This window comes from Polistes canadensis, unplaced genomic scaffold (genome assembly GCF_001313835.1).
Source record: "Polistes canadensis isolate GaletaPanama2010 unplaced genomic scaffold, ASM131383v1 scaffold_313, whole genome shotgun sequence".
Classification (NCBI taxonomy): Eukaryota; Metazoa; Arthropoda; class Insecta; order Hymenoptera; family Vespidae; genus Polistes; species Polistes canadensis.
Window position 1 is genome coordinate 143789 of NW_014569860.1, and position 19361 is coordinate 163149.

The 19361-nt window shown below is 27.7% G+C and overlaps 2 protein-coding genes and 1 long non-coding RNA gene across 11 annotated transcripts; 1 reads left to right on the forward strand and 2 right to left on the reverse strand.

Moving 5' to 3' along the window:
- Positions 1–2467: 2467 nt before the first annotated feature.
- Positions 2468–10515, reverse strand: LOC106791498 (ral GTPase-activating protein subunit beta). Of its 6 annotated transcripts, none has more exons than XM_014757158.1 (24): positions 10273–10515; positions 9780–10200; positions 9638–9664; positions 9314–9528; positions 9052–9235; positions 8714–8974; positions 8283–8474; positions 7969–8073; positions 7753–7872; positions 7438–7676; positions 7126–7356; positions 6909–7059; positions 6724–6831; positions 6225–6326; positions 5843–5983; positions 5734–5748; positions 5480–5640; positions 5240–5413; positions 4709–5118; positions 4176–4587; positions 3752–4067; positions 3420–3671; positions 3100–3349; positions 2468–2931 (listed from the first exon to the last, which is right to left on the reverse strand). In XM_014757158.1, the coding sequence occupies exons 1-24, from the start codon at positions 10306–10308 to the stop codon at positions 2808–2810; spliced, it is 4647 nt and encodes a 1548-aa protein (XP_014612644.1). In that variant the 5' UTR covers positions 10309–10515; the 3' UTR covers positions 2468–2807. The 6 variants fall into 6 exon arrangements, with proteins under 6 accessions (XP_014612644.1, XP_014612641.1, XP_014612645.1 ...); XM_014757155.1 differs by having other exon boundaries at positions 2469–2931; positions 7753–7893; positions 10273–10514; XM_014757159.1 differs by lacking the exon at positions 9638–9664 and having other exon boundaries at positions 2469–2931; positions 7753–7893; positions 10273–10514.
- Positions 10516–11015: 500 nt separating this feature from the next.
- LOC106791499 (transcription termination factor 2-like) lies at positions 11016–18265 on the reverse strand. Of its 4 annotated transcripts, none has more exons than XM_014757163.1 (13): positions 18187–18265; positions 16087–17635; positions 15667–15827; positions 15090–15422; positions 14532–14692; positions 13978–14467; positions 13755–13868; positions 13413–13630; positions 12825–13326; positions 12391–12725; positions 11814–11981; positions 11523–11722; positions 11016–11410 (listed from the first exon to the last, which is right to left on the reverse strand). In XM_014757163.1, the coding sequence occupies exons 2-13, from the start codon at positions 16227–16229 to the stop codon at positions 11263–11265; spliced, it is 2973 nt and encodes a 990-aa protein (XP_014612649.1). In that variant the 5' UTR covers positions 16230–17635; positions 18187–18265; the 3' UTR covers positions 11016–11262. The 4 variants fall into 4 exon arrangements, with proteins under 4 accessions (XP_014612649.1, XP_014612650.1, XP_014612651.1 ...); XM_014757164.1 differs by lacking the exon at positions 18187–18265 and having other exon boundaries at positions 16087–16889; positions 16991–17823; XM_014757165.1 differs by lacking the exon at positions 18187–18265 and having other exon boundaries at positions 16087–16575; positions 16746–17823.
- On the forward strand, positions 11589–12601 carry LOC106791500. The gene is made up of 3 exons (XR_001382186.1): positions 11589–11660; positions 12147–12433; positions 12514–12601. It is a non-coding gene; the product is annotated as an uncharacterized LOC106791500 (long non-coding RNA).
- Positions 18266–19361: the final 1096 nt, after the last annotated feature.

The window sequence follows — 19361 nt, forward strand, 5'->3', positions numbered from 1 at the left end:
GTTATCTTGATATATTTTTTTTCTTTTCCTTTTACAAGAATACGACTTTTGATGTATTTACGATACTTATTTAGTTCCTTTATCTTTTTTTTTTCTTATATAAAAATATAATTTGTTTTAATAAAAGAGAAAAAAAAAATATATTAAGATAGTTGACTGCATCGCATTTACTAATATAAAATAAATTCTTTGACAAATAATAATTACTATGATATTTATAGTTCACGTGTATGCATATAAATAAATGTTTATAATTTCTTTCTTATTTCTTTTTTTAATTATATAGTAGGTGTTTATATAACATCTTTTATAATACTTTCTTGTGCAATAGTCGTATTTGCAGCCAATTATGTCTCGCTTATTATCTTTTATCTATTTTATACACAAAAGAAAGTTACAAAAACTTTGTTTCCTTACGTCTCCCACCTATCAATATGGATATAAAATTAAAAAAGATGTTGAGTAGAAGATACGTAGAGTCCTAATTTCACTATCCAATTTTATCGTGGTATAAAAATACATAGATACTTGTTATACGCATAACAGCTCGTTAACGGACGCTGTTTTCGATTATTTATAAAATGTATTTTTTTATATATTCTTATATATCTTACTTCTTTAATTATATGTAAATTAAACAAATTTTATTTCTTATCAAAACCGACAAATATAATATTTATACAAATCGTATCTATGATTTATGAATAAATAAATAGTTACAGAAGTATTAACACTCACAAAGAGATAAAGAAGAGAAAGTGAACTGAACGGAATGTATATGTATACTGCTTTATAAAAATGTATTCACTATCATGGATTACTTGAATTTAGAACCCGACCTTGAAAGTCTTGCAAACAGGATCTTTTTCTACTGATTTCTGATGTTGCACAATATTACATGATTCAGACACTTACGCACATGTACATCATATTCTACCAATAAACGATTATTTAGTAATTATATCAGTTCACTTTGATTTATATTTAATACATCGATCAATAAATTAATTTAAATATTTCAAATTATATTGAAATATCTCAAAATGATAAATTATAAAACGTAGAAATATATACTTGTGTAATATTTTATAATAACTATTTAATTACATATTGATTCAACTATTCCCTATTTGATCGAAATTTATATCAATTCAATGTACGGCTTGTTTTCGATATTATCTTTTTTTTTATTTAATATATAACAAAATTATTATTTAATTCGGAAAACAAATAGTATGAGAGATTGATATAAATGACAATGATTTATGCCACTTTAGAACGATATAAAAGATATATTTCTTCTCTAAGAGTTAACACGGTTGAGCTAACACAATAATTAATGACTGTGCAGTTTTTGATTTACAGAATACAGATATTGAATTGTGGAGAATATGTTTTATTTTACGATATAGAAAGCACATATTATATATATACATTTAAGTTTTGATAACGTGTTTAAGTTGAATTATTTATTTTTTTGGATTTGATTTGAGATATTAATATATCCAATTAATTTTCAACATGTCATTGCTAATAAAGAAAATTTAATTTTTTTTGTAAGAAATATTTTTTAAGAATGACAAGCTGTTTTCTTCTTTATGACGAATTAATCTGATTAATCATTCTTGATCAGAATGGATGATAAGTATCGATCGATCAACTTATCTATCGTGACTCGTAATATCAATAATACGAGTATATATGATGTTCTATAGTTCCTTTTAAGTACCTAATCGAACGGTATATTGCCTTAATTGAGCAATATTATTTTATTTTAATAGACTCATTTAATAACACTTAGTAATTTCTCAATGAATAGCAAGAATCTCAAAAAAATACTTTTTACTAATTGTAAAACTAAAAAAAATACAAATACTATTGATATAATCGTGCGTTAATTTTTTTAATTAAGAAATTATTTCTTATTTATTTAATTGTTTATAATATATATATTTAATGTTAAAATTGTAATATTATCTTTTTATTCTTTAACGCAAAATGTATGTGTAAAAGATTTCAAACGAACTGATAGAACCATGGTCAAATTGTTTCGAGACATCACTTAAATTTATCCATTTGACCCCCATTTGATGGAATGAAAGAATAGTTACATAAATACACGAACAAAGAAAAGGAAAGAATTAAATCTGTATGACATAATCATGCGATCATTACACTATAATCGTAATGAATTCTCCTTGAAATTCGTTACAGTAAATGTTTAATTATTTATTGTACTTATCTATATATAAATAATAAGTAAAATATCTTTTATATTTTTATCTGTATAATGAGATTATTTATTAATTTCTTACGTATTTAAATCTAAATATATAATTGAAATAATTTGTAAAATATTGTTTTATTTTTTAAATTTTTATTATTGAATTTAATATTATTATATGTGTATGTTTTTAATGTTTTAATATTTTTCAAGTGATAATAAGTTAATTTAAACTTCTTTTTATATGTTTTAATAATATGTACAAACTAATTTGATTGCTAGTTAACCAAAATTATAACAAATGTTTATATCCTTGTAAAAAAAAGGTTCGATTATTGATATTGCTTTAATGTTGTTTAAAAAAGCCTGTTGATTTAAATATCATAAATGTAAAACGTTTTAAGTTTAATCATACAGAAAAAATTGATTATAATTAAAGTAAATACATATAATTTACTTTTGTGTGCAATTTTTATATACTTTTATGGTATTATTATTTTTTTTAAATATCAAGATCTTGATTTCCAAATGAAGTGTATTAGAAATATATTTATTATTCAAGAAATATTGATCCCATAAAAATCTAAGAAGCAGTTTCGGTACTGCTAAATAAAACTGTTAATAATTCTGGTTCAGATAAATTTCTCTTATATTTCTGAACCATATCCTGAATTTTTAATCTCCTTCTAACATGTGGTGGATGATAGCTATAAAAAGTAAAAGAATGTAATGAATTTGTAAAAAAAAATAAAACAAAGCATATAACTACATAGAGAAAATAATAAGTTACAATTTTATGAAATGAAAAAAAATATAATTTAGTTTTCAAACAAAAGAATTTAGAATGAATCATGAAAAAATACCTCTATAATTACCTGTCATTATCAAGTCTTTTACGCCGACCCATATTTAATGCTGTTTGCCTAACAAGAGTACCTAATACTCTTCTAGATACAACCATGCCATCAATTAATGGAGTGGCTAAATTTATCCTAGAAGTTGGACCTTGTAATCTAACTCTCATGAGTCCGCTAGCAAGGGACTGAAGAAAAATGACTTGTACATCAGTAGATTGAACTGTTCTACAATATTCTAAACCAGTATGCGTAAATGGTAGAAGATCTCCTATAAAATAAATGATAAATATTTTATTAAAAATATACGATATAAATATATATTAATAAATAATTCATACCAATTGGAAAGTGAGTATAATCTTCCAAGCTTTCTAGCCATACCACCATAATCCTTGTATCTGTTTGTATTGGTAAAGCATGTTTTGTTGTTCTTCTTGGTCTAACAGGATCCGCACTTGAGGAACTAGGAGGACCTGAGCCTGAAAAACTTGATGGTTGCTTTTCAAAATCAAGCGACATTGTTCTTGCATTCTGCGGAATACTGCATGAGCGAGATCCTCCACTTTCACTAATACTTCTCTCAAACCAAGCTGCATCAATGCAAAACATGTTAAAATTATTAAAAACTAAATAACTAACACTATTATTTGATGAATTTTATGATACTTACACTGAGCACCATTACTAGTATCACTAGTATAACTAGCTTCTTCTAACGAATCTGAATTTGTCATTATAAATGATTGTGTTGGTACAACAAATGCAATTTCTGCACTAACATCAGCCCAATATAATACATGTGTATCACCATTGTAAAGAGAACCACCATGATCATTAGTACTTGACTGCGAAACATTCATTTGTGGAGTTACTTTCCATGAGGTATAAATATGACCAGTCCAACCGGCATGAGCAGAAACTGATACTGGCCAACCAAGTGAATTAAGAAATTCCAAAAAATTTGGCGATACATTTTTTTCATTAAGCTGGAAAATATTAACATTTATTAACATATGTTATTTCTATTTAAAACGTTTATTTTTATTCCAGCAAGACATTAAGTTAAAAGAATAAAAAATATTTTAAATTCTTACTACGTTGGATAATATTTCAGGTGCTGTTTTTTGACCTGGTTTGACATAAAATATATGAACGGTATCACAGGTTCTTGAACTAATATTATCTAATGTTTCCAAATCTGTACAAAATCCTGGAATAGTAGGATCTAAAGCAGTAAGAGTACTATTTCCGGACTCTTCGCTACCTTTATTTTCAATATTGAGAAAACCAAAATGACTTAAAAATAAACGAGCTGTTTGGAATTCATGACATATTTGTGGTGGTGCACATTCTTCAGTTTTTTCATCTATGTCTTTATTATTGACATCGTCATACTTTTTTTCTAAATTTATCTGACGTTCTAAAAATTGTGATAACAACTCATGTTCACTTCTAACTGATTCGTTATCGTTCATAACAGCCTCGAGACTAGGTATTGACTCATCTCTGTTTTAACATATATTTGTTATATTTTTAAATTAGAATAGATTAGATTAGATTAAAATAGAATATAGTATATTAGATATTATAATACAGTTTTAAAAAAATTAGTGATAACAATACATACACTTTACAGTGAGGGATTCTATCAACATTGTCAGGGAAAAATTTTGGTTTATAATCCATTCTTGGTGCTGCTTCATTTAATGGTAATGGTCGACCAGGATTTGTATTAACACTTCTAATACTAGATCTATGTCGTGGCAAATGTCGTAGTTGTAGAGTCCATGCATGTCTACCAAATGGTCCACGTATTAAAACCGTTACTGTTGGTTGTGGATCCTGATCATTCCCAAGAGGTTCTTCTAATAAAGCTAAAATTGTTGCATTTTCAGCAACAAAGTAACGGAATCTTTCAACTGCTGCTTGTCGAGCAACACGACCACCAGTCCAACTATTGCAATGTCGAAGCAATGAAACTTCATCAAGTAAAGATGACAATGATTGTGCACCACAAGCACTGGGAAAATAACCAACCTATCCAATAAGATAAATCACTCATTGTTTAATATCTAATAATTTCAATATTATCATTTTATTACTATTTATAAATATTTATTATATTGATTAGAATCTATAAGATATTATAATAATATACCTGTTCTAATATTATTGTAAGAAGAGCTTCTGCAGCATCTCTTACGCGCATAGATGCTGGTTTTAATTCTTTTTCATCCTTCATTTTAATTGGTTCACCTGGTTTTCCAATACTTTTTGTACCTGATACTCCTAATTCTACTACTTCCAAGACTGTTGTTAAACAATCCTTATCCTGTAAAATTTTTTATTAATATAACATTTAGAACAAGTTCTATTATTGTATAAAAAAAAGATCAACCTGTAATAATTGAGAATGAGCAGCTAACCAGGTTGTTAAACAACCAAATGCTGCTACAATAGAAGAATGTAAATCTTTGGAATGTGCCGGAGGAGGTCGCCAACATTGGTATGCTATATAATCACATAACCATTTCACAGCTCGTTTGCATTCCAACGCATCTATAAAACAAAATAAACATTCTTGTTATAATTATGTTTGACTTTCAAAAATATTATGTTTTCTTTAACACCATTTTAAAATGTTTATCGAACCTGTAAGTTTCCTTGCTGCAAAAGTATATATTAGAAATATATATATATATATATATACAAACAAATAAATCAATGATATAAATAAATATAATTTAATGTTAAATATTACCTGTTTCACGAATTCGTGTTCTTGCCAATCCTGATAACATTTCCAGCGCAGCCAAAGAAATGTTTAAATCTGTTTTCCATGAAGATATCAACCTGTGACAAACTAGATATGTGGCTCGTACAAAAAGAGCATGTGCCGAATCTGAAACATTATTTCATTTTAGTATGATTTACTATTTTGATAAAATTACGTAATGTGAGGGCTATTTTTTTTATAATGAAATTGGATTTTTGATATAAGCAGGATTGTGAAAAAAATACTTTTTTAAAAATATATTTTTGTGAAAGAATACAAATAAGAGGTAAGATGAACACAAAAACGATTACATTCCAGAGATCTGACAAGTAATAGCAGTACCAAGGTGAATAGTACTCGTATTTACCGAATGCAATGCATTCCTCTTGAAGAGTTGCTATATCAGAGGCATCACCGAGCGAACGTTGATCACTGGATATGCTTATTTGACTGGCTGAATCGCTGGTAACTATCAAGCGATGATGAGTACAATGGCAAATGCACAACAGAACACAATATGTAATAATAAAAAAGAATAACATTTCACAGAAGCATGTGTGAAGCAGGTACAATGAAAGGTGATATTAAGCACCATGCTTTCACTCTGCAATATCATACTGAGTTACAGTAATGTAGTATGTACAGGCTTTAAATAAATATTAATACAAAAAAATGTTACTTCTTGAATTAGATGTAGCAGTAGCTCTTGCTACTTTCTATTAGCGTAAACCAAACTAATATTTTTATAATTTTATATATGTATATAAGTATATATATATTTATTTACTTATTTATTTGTTACAAAATGTAACTCAGGACAGTGCATTTAAAATTGATATTTTGAAGCTAACGTTTCTTTAACAAACCTGAAGATAATAAATTAACTGTTGTATCGTTTGGCACTGCATCTGGTTGTGTAACTTGTTCAACTTCCTCTGCTGCGGCAGAATCTTGTACGCTTAGTAACAGACCGCCTAAAAATAAAATATATATACATGTAAATATTATAAAATAATATTTCTCTGGAAAGGAATTATTTTTTATAACTTACCAAGAAGCATATGAGTATTTTGCGGATCAGTTTCTACTTGTAATGCATTAATAAGCAAGTTCATCAATCTTGATTTTAATTGTGCAAAAGTTATTTGAGTTTTTTCAGAAGATGTGTTTGGAAATGTTGGAAGTTCTTTAATAGGGAGATTCTACACATAATATTTTAAAATTAAATAATATATTTATGATATATGATAAATATCATTATGAATTACCTGAAAGTGTAAGGGTAATGCTAACATCGATATAAGTAAATGTATTGAAGCTCTTCTTAAATCTGGTTTTGAAACAATATTAGATTTTAATTTCAAATCTTTCTCAGGGAGTACAAGTTCCAAGGCAGATAATACTGCAGGTACTAACACTTGTACACCATTCAAGTCTAAGCGAAATAAATCCGACGAATTCAAAAGGATGTATGCTAATGTTTCACCGCACTCTTTTGTCTATAAAATATATAAAGAAACATATAAATTATAATTATTCATAATAATTTAAAATAAATTATAAATAACAAAGACACTTACATCATCTAATTTCAAACCATGATGCATTGCTTGATAAAATCTAGCTAAATAAACAGGTAATATTTCTTCTCCAGTTTTTTTGGCACAAAAAATTCTACAGAGTGCACCCATAGCTTCTGCTCTACCTGATTCATAACGATCTATACAAAGTGTAGGAGGTACTTCATTAACAGTTTCTTGTAATGAGCTTGGACCATCTACAAGTACTGAGGATGGACGTTTTGATGCTCCTGATGGCTCTGAAAAATAAAATATTATATATTATTAAAAAAGTACAATAGAAGCTTCTAATATAAGAAGAGAAGAAATACATACGTGGTAAATTTTGTGACCATCCGTTTGTTCCTATAAAAGCAGCTTCGAACAACCATTCTCCAAAAAGATGCAATATACTATTACACTTTGGTCTTCCTGGTGCCAAAGGAGGTCGAATATCTTGACCAAGTGAGGTCATAGCTATAATTATAAAGCATACCATTTCATTATCAAATCTATTTGATAGTAAAATCACAGTATCATGAAATATCTTACAAGTTGTACTAGATGCTGACGATGGTCCTGAATTCGATATCAACATTGGGGGTGTACTAGACACACGACTGGTTGTTAAACTAATCAAAGAAGCTTTTGGTATTCCTGTATAATCAAAGCAACAAAATTAAAATGAATAGTAGATTATTGTTAAATATTATTCCATTTTTACATTAACTTCCACATGGAAGACTTCTTTTCTGCTCTTGCAATAATACAAAGGAAAGAATATAAAGATAACAGATGAAATGATATACAAGTTGAAAATAGCATAAGAAATATGATAGCAAGAAAAAGTATAAGATGCTGAATACCCTTAGTAACCGCAGAAGGTGTAACACTGAAACTTTTGGCAAGTCGGCGTTGTGTTGGAGGTGTAGGGGAGGGTTGTGGTTGATCCTTGCCACTTGATCTGTCCCACCCAACACCTATGTTTCCATTATTATTGCTTCCAGATGCAATGTTGGATACACAACATTCTTCCCAGCAACATGCTTGTGAAACTCCTAAAACAATTGTGTGAATGTGCACCCACCACCTATGAGTGATCAAATTGTTAAGCAACTACTTGTGCTCTACAAAATGTTTGCAGAAAAAGAAATTATTAACATAAAGAAATAATAAATATTTTATGAAAGTTGTAATATATATTTATATATAAAAGATATTTCTAAACTATACAGAGATATTTGTACACGCCCAAAATGTATTATATAGGTTTGATTGACCGAAAAGTTTAACTTACCAAGAAATGCATCAACTTGTCCAGCTATTCCTTTTATAGCTTTCAAAAATATTTGTGGCAATCCTTGTAGACATGGATGTTGACAAGGATCTATAACATTTGGGCTAGCAATAGCATATTGGAAAAATGCTTGAGTTTGTGATACTACAGCTGGTCTACATAAATCCACAGGATCTCCAATAGTTCGTAAAAGTCTGTACCATGCTTGTGCAACAGCTTCCTCTGACATAGTTGGTGGCACTAGTTGTGCATCTTCTTCGCCTAAAAATAAATAATTAATAATATCTTAGTACGTATACCTATATTATGCAAAATTAATTGAATAAAAATCTACTAACTTATTTTTAATTCTGGAAACATCGGTCCATACATGATTTGTAAAAGTCGTGCTGTGAGTGCTAGGCACACACGATTCCATTGTTCTATTAAAGCTAATCTGTGCCGCCAACGCAGACATGATTCTCGTAATGTACGCCATAAAGGTGGAGCAGGGAAATTACGTTCACAAGCTACCAACCATACCTGAAATAAAAGTTTCAAAATTAATATATTTATTTTTCATACAATAAAATGATTAGTACGTAATAAAATTCTGAATACCTCTAATAGTACACCAAGTACTCTTTCGCATAACTGTTCACCAGCATCTTCCCTTGTTGCTGGTGGTGCTAATAATGCATCATTAATTCCGATAAGAAATAGTAATAAACTTTCCCAAGTTTCTCTTTCTAATGATGCTGGACCTCTTGCAATTTGTTGAAGAGTTCTAAGCACTCTATGGCATAATACAGCTTGTCTGTTTATAGTATCACTTCCTACAAATATATATAATTATTAATTCCACAGATACATAATGACATGAAATAAAAAGTCCAGAGTCATTGTTTCTAAAAATAAAAATATTAATACTGTATTACTTATTACCTAAATCCTGATATAAAAATGGCCAGACTATGAAAAGAGAAGAGGATCAAATATATAAGTAGAAGAATATTAAATCTAAAGAAATATATTTATATATAAGAATAAATAGAAGAAATAGTGTATTTAAAATGATAATTTTTACCTTCTCCTTTTCGAGGAATAAATAAATTATGAAAATGACTTATAATTTTTCTAGCATAGAAATTTGGATCATCTATAATCGGTCTTGGTACAGAAATTTTTGGTGTAGAATATAATGCAGATAGCCATTCACAATATACATTAACACAATCTCTAACGGTATCATGTTCAGCCAAAGGTAAAGAAAGACCATAACAAATAACTTCCATACACCATTGTACTTCTTTATCGGTGCATAATGGACTAGGTTCAGCTGCTTGAGTAATTCCAAGATTAGCAGCTAGTTGACGTACTATAGATAATGCGACTTCTTTTCCTGCTCCAGGTGAAAACTTTTCTAGTACACTTTGACTTTCTTCTGAACCTTGCTGAATCAGAATGCTTAAAGAAGCCCATTCTGAATACATTCCTCCTTGGGAATCCTGTAATAATATAATATTATATATAAATCTTATTAAATAATTTGAAATATTTTATGATTGATAGATACTTACTTTATGATTGACTCTATTGAATACGCCTAAATTCATAGATTATTGTATACTATACATTCAAAAATTATTTTTAGTTCAACTTAACAAAATCAATGACTTTGTTTGATGCACTCCCATGAATATTGTTCACTTCATATAATATGTATTTATATTGTACGTTTTAAGATCATACATTATCTTATTCATTTCCAATGTCAAGAAAAAAAATGTAATAAAAAATTATCTTTTATTTATATTACTTATTAATTATGTTGTCAATGTCAAACCTAATTATAAAGAAATTAACATATTTTCTTTAATTGATATTAATTAAAATATTAATATATATTTATTTTAACCTATATGTCTCCGATAGAATTAAAACACAAAATACATGATATATACATAAAGATCTGTATAATGTGTGAGCATATATCAAAAAGTTGCCAAAAATACTGAGGTCAGAATATCACAGAAAAGATAATTAACTTTTTTTTTATAATACCTCTCTCTCTTATAAGATAGTAACAAAACTCAAAGGATTATTTTTGACAAAATCATACATCTTATATCACTGAATATTGATTTTTTCTTCTAACAGAAATTAATATCTTTAAATTTATATTAAATACTACACTGTTTTACACCATTTTACAATACCCAACTAAAACACTATGATGTAAGTAAAGTACTAGTTTAAAAAACTCTACAATATTAATTCTCCAGTTTATAGGTGGCGCAGTGATGCATTGGTAGAATATTCATTGAATTGATTCATTTTATTATAATTATTTTTCCATGTAATATATCGTAAATTTCTAGAGATTAGAATAATGAGATGGAATTAAAAACGTTACATCTAATAATATAAGACATTATAAATTGTAAAATATTTATAATCTAACTTAATTAAAATTAAAAAAGTCAAAAAATTAAAAAAAGTCTAAAAATTAAAAATATTTTACAAATTATATTACAAGTTCTTAAAATAAAACTATAATTATTATTTTTTTATAGACCAAATAGAGACTTAAGATCATTAAGCGTTAATTTTGAATTAATTTTGTTGTTTTCACCACTTAATACATTTTGAGATATTGCTAACTTTTTGTCTTGCAAGAGTTTGATACGTTCTTCTATAGTATCTTTACAAATAAACCTACAAAAACAAAAATTATTATGATATATATATATATATATATATATATATAATTTAATGTATAATTTTAAAATACATTTTTCAATTAAAAAATAAAAGTAAAGATATTTACTTATAAATGAATACATCTTTTTTCTGGCCAAATCGATATACTCTATCTTGTGCTTGAGACTCTAACTGTGGATTCCAATGAATGTCGATAAGTAACAGATGATTTCCTCCTACAAGGTTTAATCCAACTCCACCAGCAGTGAGTGAAAGTAACAAAATTTTTGGATCTTCATTTGGATTATTGAAAGATTCTATTATGCTCTAACAAACATGTCACATGTATATAACTTATACTATGAATGCATTTAAAAGTATATCAATTATAAATAAAATAATAAGAATAATCACTTACTTGTCGATTTTTAATAGGAACTCTGCCTGAAAATTCAGTAAACGTAGCCCCTTTAATCGCAGATAAATGAGATCCAATAATATCAAACATGCTTGACCATTGCGAAACAATTAAAAGTTTATCTTTCTTTTCTATAATTTCTTCTACCACATTAAATAGTGCTTTCATCTATATCAAAATAATATAAAATTAACATAATAAATTCAATCTATATGTTTAATACAATTAATTGCTATGTAAAAATCTACATTATAATATGATAATTTTTCTTTTTCTTCCTCTTTTTATTAGGACTTTGTCCTGTTATAATAGCTTTTTTTTTGCTATTTCTAGGAGCGATTTATTGTTTTTACCGAGGGTAGGTTGCTAGCCTCAACCCCTCGAACCCTCTCCTTTTTATCTGGGCTTGGGACTAGCTCTAGATGTTAACTAAGCAGATAAATCTTGGCATCAACGGCACATCGCGGTTTGACTTAATGATCAAGCAGGAACTAGTGCTGTCACCGTGCCATAGCCGTTGACATGATAATTTTTTATTATTTATATACTAACGTCGTATAAAAAAACAATTACTTACTTTGGAACTCAACCGATCTGATTCAAATACTGGATTTGTAGAAGTAAGTAGATTTTTTGAGACTTCTTGATCAATACCTATCTCTTTGTTATTTACATCTTGATTTTCTTCATTCTCGTACAGTGACATATTATTTACACGCGATATAATATCATTATTTTCTTCTACTATTCCACTTTGTTCCAAATCATCTTGATCCAACATAGCATGAATTAATGATGGATGACAACATATTTGGCGGAGACGCAATAAAAGTACCAAAATTTCATGTGATTTAACGTCAGCGTGGAGTGACAATAATTTATTTTGAGCATTTGTAAATTGTGTTTTTTTATCTACAGAATAAATAATATATTTATTATACATTTAAAAAAAAAACATTATTATTTTTCAATATATCTTATTAATATATATTCATTCAAAATAGAACTTACTTGGATTTGACAAAAAAGTTGGCTTATCGTATAATCCAGATTCTAAATCTACCATGTGATCTTTTTCTGCCCTTTGCGCTAAAAATTGTGCAAAAAGCGTGCGAGAATATATTAAAACTTTTTCGTAAACTAATTTTTCTTGTGGATCAAGGTTTACTTCAATTTCTTTGATATTCTTATTAGGTAAGCTTTCAAGAGCACCTTGCGCTTGAAGTTCTTGTTTTGTTCTTCGAAGCATAAGACTTTTCATAAGTGTTGCTAATCGTTGATGACCAGAAACATTTTTATTGTCTACCCAACGTTTCCATACACGAATATCATCAAAAGGAGAACATTTCAAAAATTTCAATAAAGAATATAAATCCATTTCTTTATTTTGTATAGGTGTTCCGGTAAGTGTCCATCTTTTATCTGCTAAAAGACCACACACTGCTTGAGATGCTTGACTTTTATGATTTCTTATACAGTGTGCTTCATCTAGAATGATTCTTTTCCAATGAATCTAAAAAAAATTAATTAAAATTTAAATATAATATGCTTTAATGAAATTATAGATATCATCATATTGCACATATATCATAATTATACCTTATATGTTGTAGACATGGTTTTAAACTCACGGGATAATATATTGTATGTTGTTATTACAACATCATACTTTGCCAAACGGTTAGATATTTTTTCTCTATTATTACCATGGTAAACTTCTACTGACAATATACCTCTTTTACATTTACTTTTAATTTCATTTTCCCATTGTGATAATAAGGAAGCCGGGCACACAACCAGTGTTCCACCTTTAGAAACTAAAAATAAAAAGTTTTATTTTAAAAACATACCAAAATATGTAATTCATGATTTCGTAAATTAATCATATTTAGAAACTTAATACTTTTAATTACAATTAATAAACAAATATACTTTACATACTTATAGGTTTATTTGAAGTATACCATTCATCATCACTCTCTGAATCATCTTGATTACGAGTGGCCATGATTAAAGAGATCATTGTTAAAGTTTTACCCAGGCCCATATCATCAGCTGAATATTTTCATAAAAAAAGATACATTCATGATAATGTATTAGTACAGAATACAAAATGCAAATTAAATGTTATAATTATTAATCAACAATAATATATAAGTAATACCTAATACACCACCAGGTGGTCGTTTTCTCTCTCTCCACATAAGCCATGCTAATGCATGTTGTTGATGTGGCATTAGTTTAACTTTTAAACCAGGTGGATCTTCCGCTTTTGTATCTTCTGAAGGTTGAGCTACAAGTGATCCATGCAAATCCTGTAATCTTTCCGCTGTTAAAGTAAATTCACGGTTTAAGGTTTCTTGTGCCCTTTTACCCAATTTCTTTGATTCTATAGTTTCTGCAGATTTTCCAGGTTCCGTATAAACATATTCAGATGTAGATTGCAGATATTTCGACGATAATAAAGATTTCTCTTCTTCTTCTTCATCATCAAGAATAATTTGTTCATTTACTTGTTTAATAGGTTGTATTAAAGGTGTTCTTTCTAATTTTTCTTTAATCTCCTTCATCTCTTTTTCTTGCAATATAATATTTTCTTGCAATTTTTTTCCTTTGTCTGGTAATAAATCTAGATTTGCAGTATTAAGTAATAACTAAAAGTATAAAACATTTAGAAATTAGTATAAAATATTAAAACTGCATAATATATTTTTGTACCTTTGTTTTATCTATTTGGTTTTGTAGATGCCGTAATTTACAAGTAAGAAGAGCATTTTCTTGAGCTGCTAGTGGATTTATATTTCCAACTCCAATTTCCTGTTTCGCAAGAGATATTGCCAATGCATTCTCTTCGCTGCTTCTACTCTTTGGTAAATAATCTAAAAGTTAATATCACGATTGTTATTATTAATTTCTTTTTTTATTCGTTTTTTCTATAAGTGTTTATATTAAATCTATGAAAATCTAAAGTTGTTATTAATGTAGGATTTCAAAAATTTTTCTATTCTAAAAATAGCTATTACATTTGCTAATATGAAAAACACCTTTATCTTCCTATCCTAGAAATATCTATTTATACTTAACTACAAGAAAAACATTATATATTTGTAAATATTCGGCAATGATCGTCTCTTGCCTTTAAACTTATTCACACCTTTACTTATGATTTTTTTCTAATCCCACATTAACAAGAATGTAAAGAAATAAAAAAATGTATGTTAGTTATCTTTTCTAAAACAATAATATGAATAATATTACATAAATGAATTGTAGTACCTAAATCTGAATCTGAATCAATATCACAATGAGTTAAATTCACAATAGATAGTTCTTTGTCTTCTGGACGAGTAAAATCCACTATAGATAGTTCTTTGTCTTGTCGATTAGCATTAATTTTTTCTTTTTCTGATAAATTTTTCTTGTCATCAACCAACTTTTGCTCTGAATTCTCAGATTCATTAGTATCATTAAAATCAACAGAATCATCATTAATAGAATCAAAATACTTTCCTAATTTGAATTCTTTTACATTATCCTTTGAATAATCATGTGTAACATCTTTCCTTTTATAATTTTCAGCATTTTTAGAAGAAGTCGACTTAGAGTCATCTGTTAAATTAAATCAAAATAAAAGATCCTTTAAAGCTTCAATTTGTAATCATTAATAGATATTTGTATAAGGGATGTTTTGTAATTGGTAGTACAAGCGAATAGGAGATGATTCTATATGAAAAACTAAGTCAATAACATAGAATAAAATTTGTTCAAAGAAGACTTCGATTTCAAGAAAAATAAGTTGGTAAATTTGTCAAGTATGTGTATATATTTTGTATAAATTGTACATAAAATATACCATCTGAAATATTATCGGCTTCTGATTCTGATTTTGAATTAGATAACTTTTCATCAACATCGCTAATACTTTCATTATCTGAATAAATTATACGGTGCTTCATAAAACTCTTCTTTACTTTGTCCTCAATAATTGGTGAAGAATATAAGTTCAATGATTCCCTTTGAACATGAAAATAGATTATAATTATAAGAGATTTTGCATTAATCAATGTAATGATTAAAGACATGTAATATAATACAATACAAGGAACGGTGCATACAACGCAACAGACAGTCATAATTTTTAACTGCACAAAGCAGATAATACTATTTATTCATACCAATCTTATTTTTTCTACAATTTACATTTTACAATGCTCTTACAAGAGATCATACAATGATCTTATAATAAAGTTATTATTAATACTTATATACTCACCTTTTCATTGAAATAGATTCATCTTTGTCACTACTGTCAATAAAAATATCTTGTCTTATATTCTCAGATGTTATATCATCGTCACTATCTAAAATAACTGATGAAATATCTTCATTTAAACTAATGGAAGTATTTTTCCACATTTTCACAATAAATTGATATATTAAAATTATTTATTATATTAAATTATTTAAATGTATACTATATATACAGTGTGCTTTTTGATGAATTCGTAATAAGATCAAGTAATAAGTTGCTTCTATATAACGGATCAACTTTTCTCAAAAAAACTGTATATTTCAAATTATCCAATCACGTTACCGGCTTTTTGTGGTAAGTTAAAGTCTATGAAAAAAAACTTTAATAGATCCGTTTTTGTTATGGGTTATATATAGCTCGTCTCGAACAATATCGTATAAGTATAAACAAACGTTGAAACCATGAAGACTACACATGGAGCACGAACTCAAACGTATTAATTGCCAAAATCTGTCCACGCAAATCGTATATTTAAATTAATATTCCTTTTGTACTGCTCTGAATATAGTAACATACCGATTATTACTATTACTATTTACTATTAATATTAATATTAATTCATTTTTTTACGATTATTAAATAATTATTTATTTAATTTCAATTATTTATACTTAAACAACCTAAATGATTGCTGTTTTAGTTTCGTATTATTATTTGTATTTCAAACTGCCGCCTTATTCCCCTTCCATTTGGGTATAAATAGACACGAGTGCCTTCTTATTTTTATATCCCATTTGTATACATGAAGTTCTTGCTTCTATGGCCTATTGGAGAAGGTGGATAACGGTTAGTAAATACCCATAAGCCGGGCAATGTACGAAATAACAGGTCATTCTATTACAATCTTCCACGTGCTAGACTTAACTTTTCAGCCCTGCTATACGTAGTAAACACAAAAAATTGTTATTAAATATAAGTACTACTTCCATTTATTCCGTGTAGGTATGATAAAAAGTATAAATAATATTTTTTTTTTTTTTTTTTTTACGAGCTATTAGAATGCACATATGTATGAAGCCATATGCAAGCCATACATATGAATAGTGCACCAATAGCATCTCAATTGCACTCACTAGCGTATCATTGGTGCCCCTCTAGCGTATCAATGGTGTTCCACTAGCGTATTAATGGTGTTCCAACAGTATTTTAAAATGGCGTCACAAGGACGCCAGAATGAATTGGCAATTAGTCAATTATTCAGTAATTTCTAGCCTTGGCAGCTGATTACAGCAATCAGTACGTATATAAAAGAGTTTAATTTTATTTAATATGTAGGTCACTTGTATCTTTTTACCTTAAGTATAGGAAATCTTAAAGCAAGATTTTCAAATAAATTACAAAGATGTGCACTGTTCCGCAGTGCATTCTCGGAAAGTTTATGCCTAATAGATTGTTTATTACGCACACACAACTTGGTGTATTTTAAGATATAATAATATTCATACATTTTATCTACTATCGGAACACAAACTGCAAACAGTTGAATAGAATATTGCCAATAGTGATGACCCTAAAACAAAAATTAATTTTATATAAATATGTACATTCAATCGAATGGATCGTTACTACACATAAAAATAAAAAGTAAATACGCATGTTAGAAAACAAACGCCTACAAATAAAAAACATAAAATAAGAATGTATTGAGTGCTACTTTTTTATTGATCTATTGTTTTGTATTTTTAAAGATAGACTTTTATTTATTTCTATATGCCTTTATATTGATTCTTTGATTATGAAATTATTTTAGAAAATAATTATTAAATGTTATCTGGAATATTTTATAAGCATAATAGAAATGTATATGCATATTAAAATATATATATTAAATGTATTAGATTGCTAGAAAATTAAGATAATCAATAAGTATATTTGTGTATATATCGATTATTAAATTAAAATTATCAAAAATAATTGTTAAATTTATCTAAAATTTTTGATTAATTAATTACAATGCACATACGTATTGAAACATCATTAAGACATCATACTATTCTTGGGAATCCAGTATAGGTCGATCTTTTTAAATCATTTCTTTTAGTGAAATAAATTATATTTTACCTTAAGGGTATATGTTCTTCATGCGTTGCATTATGTCTAGTTGCATCGAGTGCATCCATTTTATATGTTATACATTCCATTGCAAATAAAATCTAGCCAAAGACCGCATACCATAAACATTATAATTGTAATTAGTTTCTTTTAACTTCCTAATTAATACCATATTCTTTTATTCTTTACCTTRGTTCCTTTTATCGATTTAATATACAGAAATTAATTACTATATAATTAATTACTTCATAATTATTTATATTCTCGATCTTTTTTTTATAGATTCATAGAACTAATGTTATAGAAGACTATAAATAATATTGAATAGCTTGGAAAAATATAAATAAATGTATCTATCAATATATTTATTATATGTATATRTACTGTGAAAGGCATTTAAATGCCACCCTCGAATMAAAATTTTGACGTTTTTCTAAAATCCAATGGGAATCAAGATATTCCGGTGGTTTAAATCGTTTTCCTCCCGTCGCAAAAATGAAAATTTGTAATAGGAACACATGATGATAAAAGAGGTATTCGAGATACAGAGTTTGCCGCTGAAAACAAGAGCGCTGATTGGTTGATAATAACCAATCAGTTTAAAACTGACGTCAATAACAACCAATCAGGAGGTAAGGTGCCCTACCGACGGAACGTTCTGATTGGTAGTTAGTGTCGTCACTTGAAGCTGATTGGTTATTATCAATCAATCAGCATTAACTGACGTCACAAACTACCAATCAGGAGGTAAGGTGCCTTACCTACGGAACGTTCTGATTGGTAGTTAGTGACATCAGTTTTAAACTGATTAGTTATTATCAACCAATCAGCGCTCTTGTTTTCAGCGGCAAACTCTGTATCTCGAATACCTCTTTTATCATCATGTGTTCCTATTACAAATTTTCATTTTTGCGACGGGAGGAAAACGATTGAAACCACCGGAATATCTTGATTCCCATTGGATTTTAGAAAAACGTCAAAATTTTGATTCGAGGGTGGCATTTAAATGCCTTTCACAATATATATACATATAATAAATATGTTGATAGATACATTTATTTATATTTTTCTAAGCTATTCAATATTGTTTATAGTCTTCTATAACATTAGTTCTATGAATCTATAAAAAAAAGATCAAGAATATGAATAATAATATTTTTTCACTCTCTCTAAAAATTAAAAAA

What these genes read in the sequence shown, in the direction of transcription:
- LOC106791498 (XM_014757155.1), bottom strand. Translation starts at nt 10,308, where the DNA reads ATGAATTTAGGCGTATTCAATAGAGTCAATCATAAA. An exon ending in AGAATCCCTCACTGTAAAGT is followed by an intron (nt 4,588 to 4,708) that starts GTATGTATTGTT and finishes ATGTTAAAACAG; the next exon opens with AGATGAGTCAATACCTAGTC. An exon ending in AAAAGACTTGATAATGACAG is followed by an intron (nt 2,932 to 3,099) that starts GTAATTATAGAG and finishes TACTTTTTATAG; the next exon opens with CTATCATCCACCACATGTTA.
- LOC106791499 (XM_014757163.1), bottom strand. Translation starts at nt 16,229, where the DNA reads ATGTGGAAAAATACTTCCATTAGTTTAAATGAAGATATTTCATCAGTT. An exon ending in TGATTCAGATTCAGATTTAG is followed by an intron (nt 14,693 to 15,089) that starts GTACTACAATTC and finishes ATTAACTTTTAG; the next exon opens with ATTATTTACCAAAGAGTAGA. An exon ending in AACTTTTTTGTCAAATCCAA is followed by an intron (nt 12,726 to 12,824) that starts GTAAGTTCTATT and finishes TTTATTCTGTAG; the next exon opens with ATAAAAAAACACAATTTACA.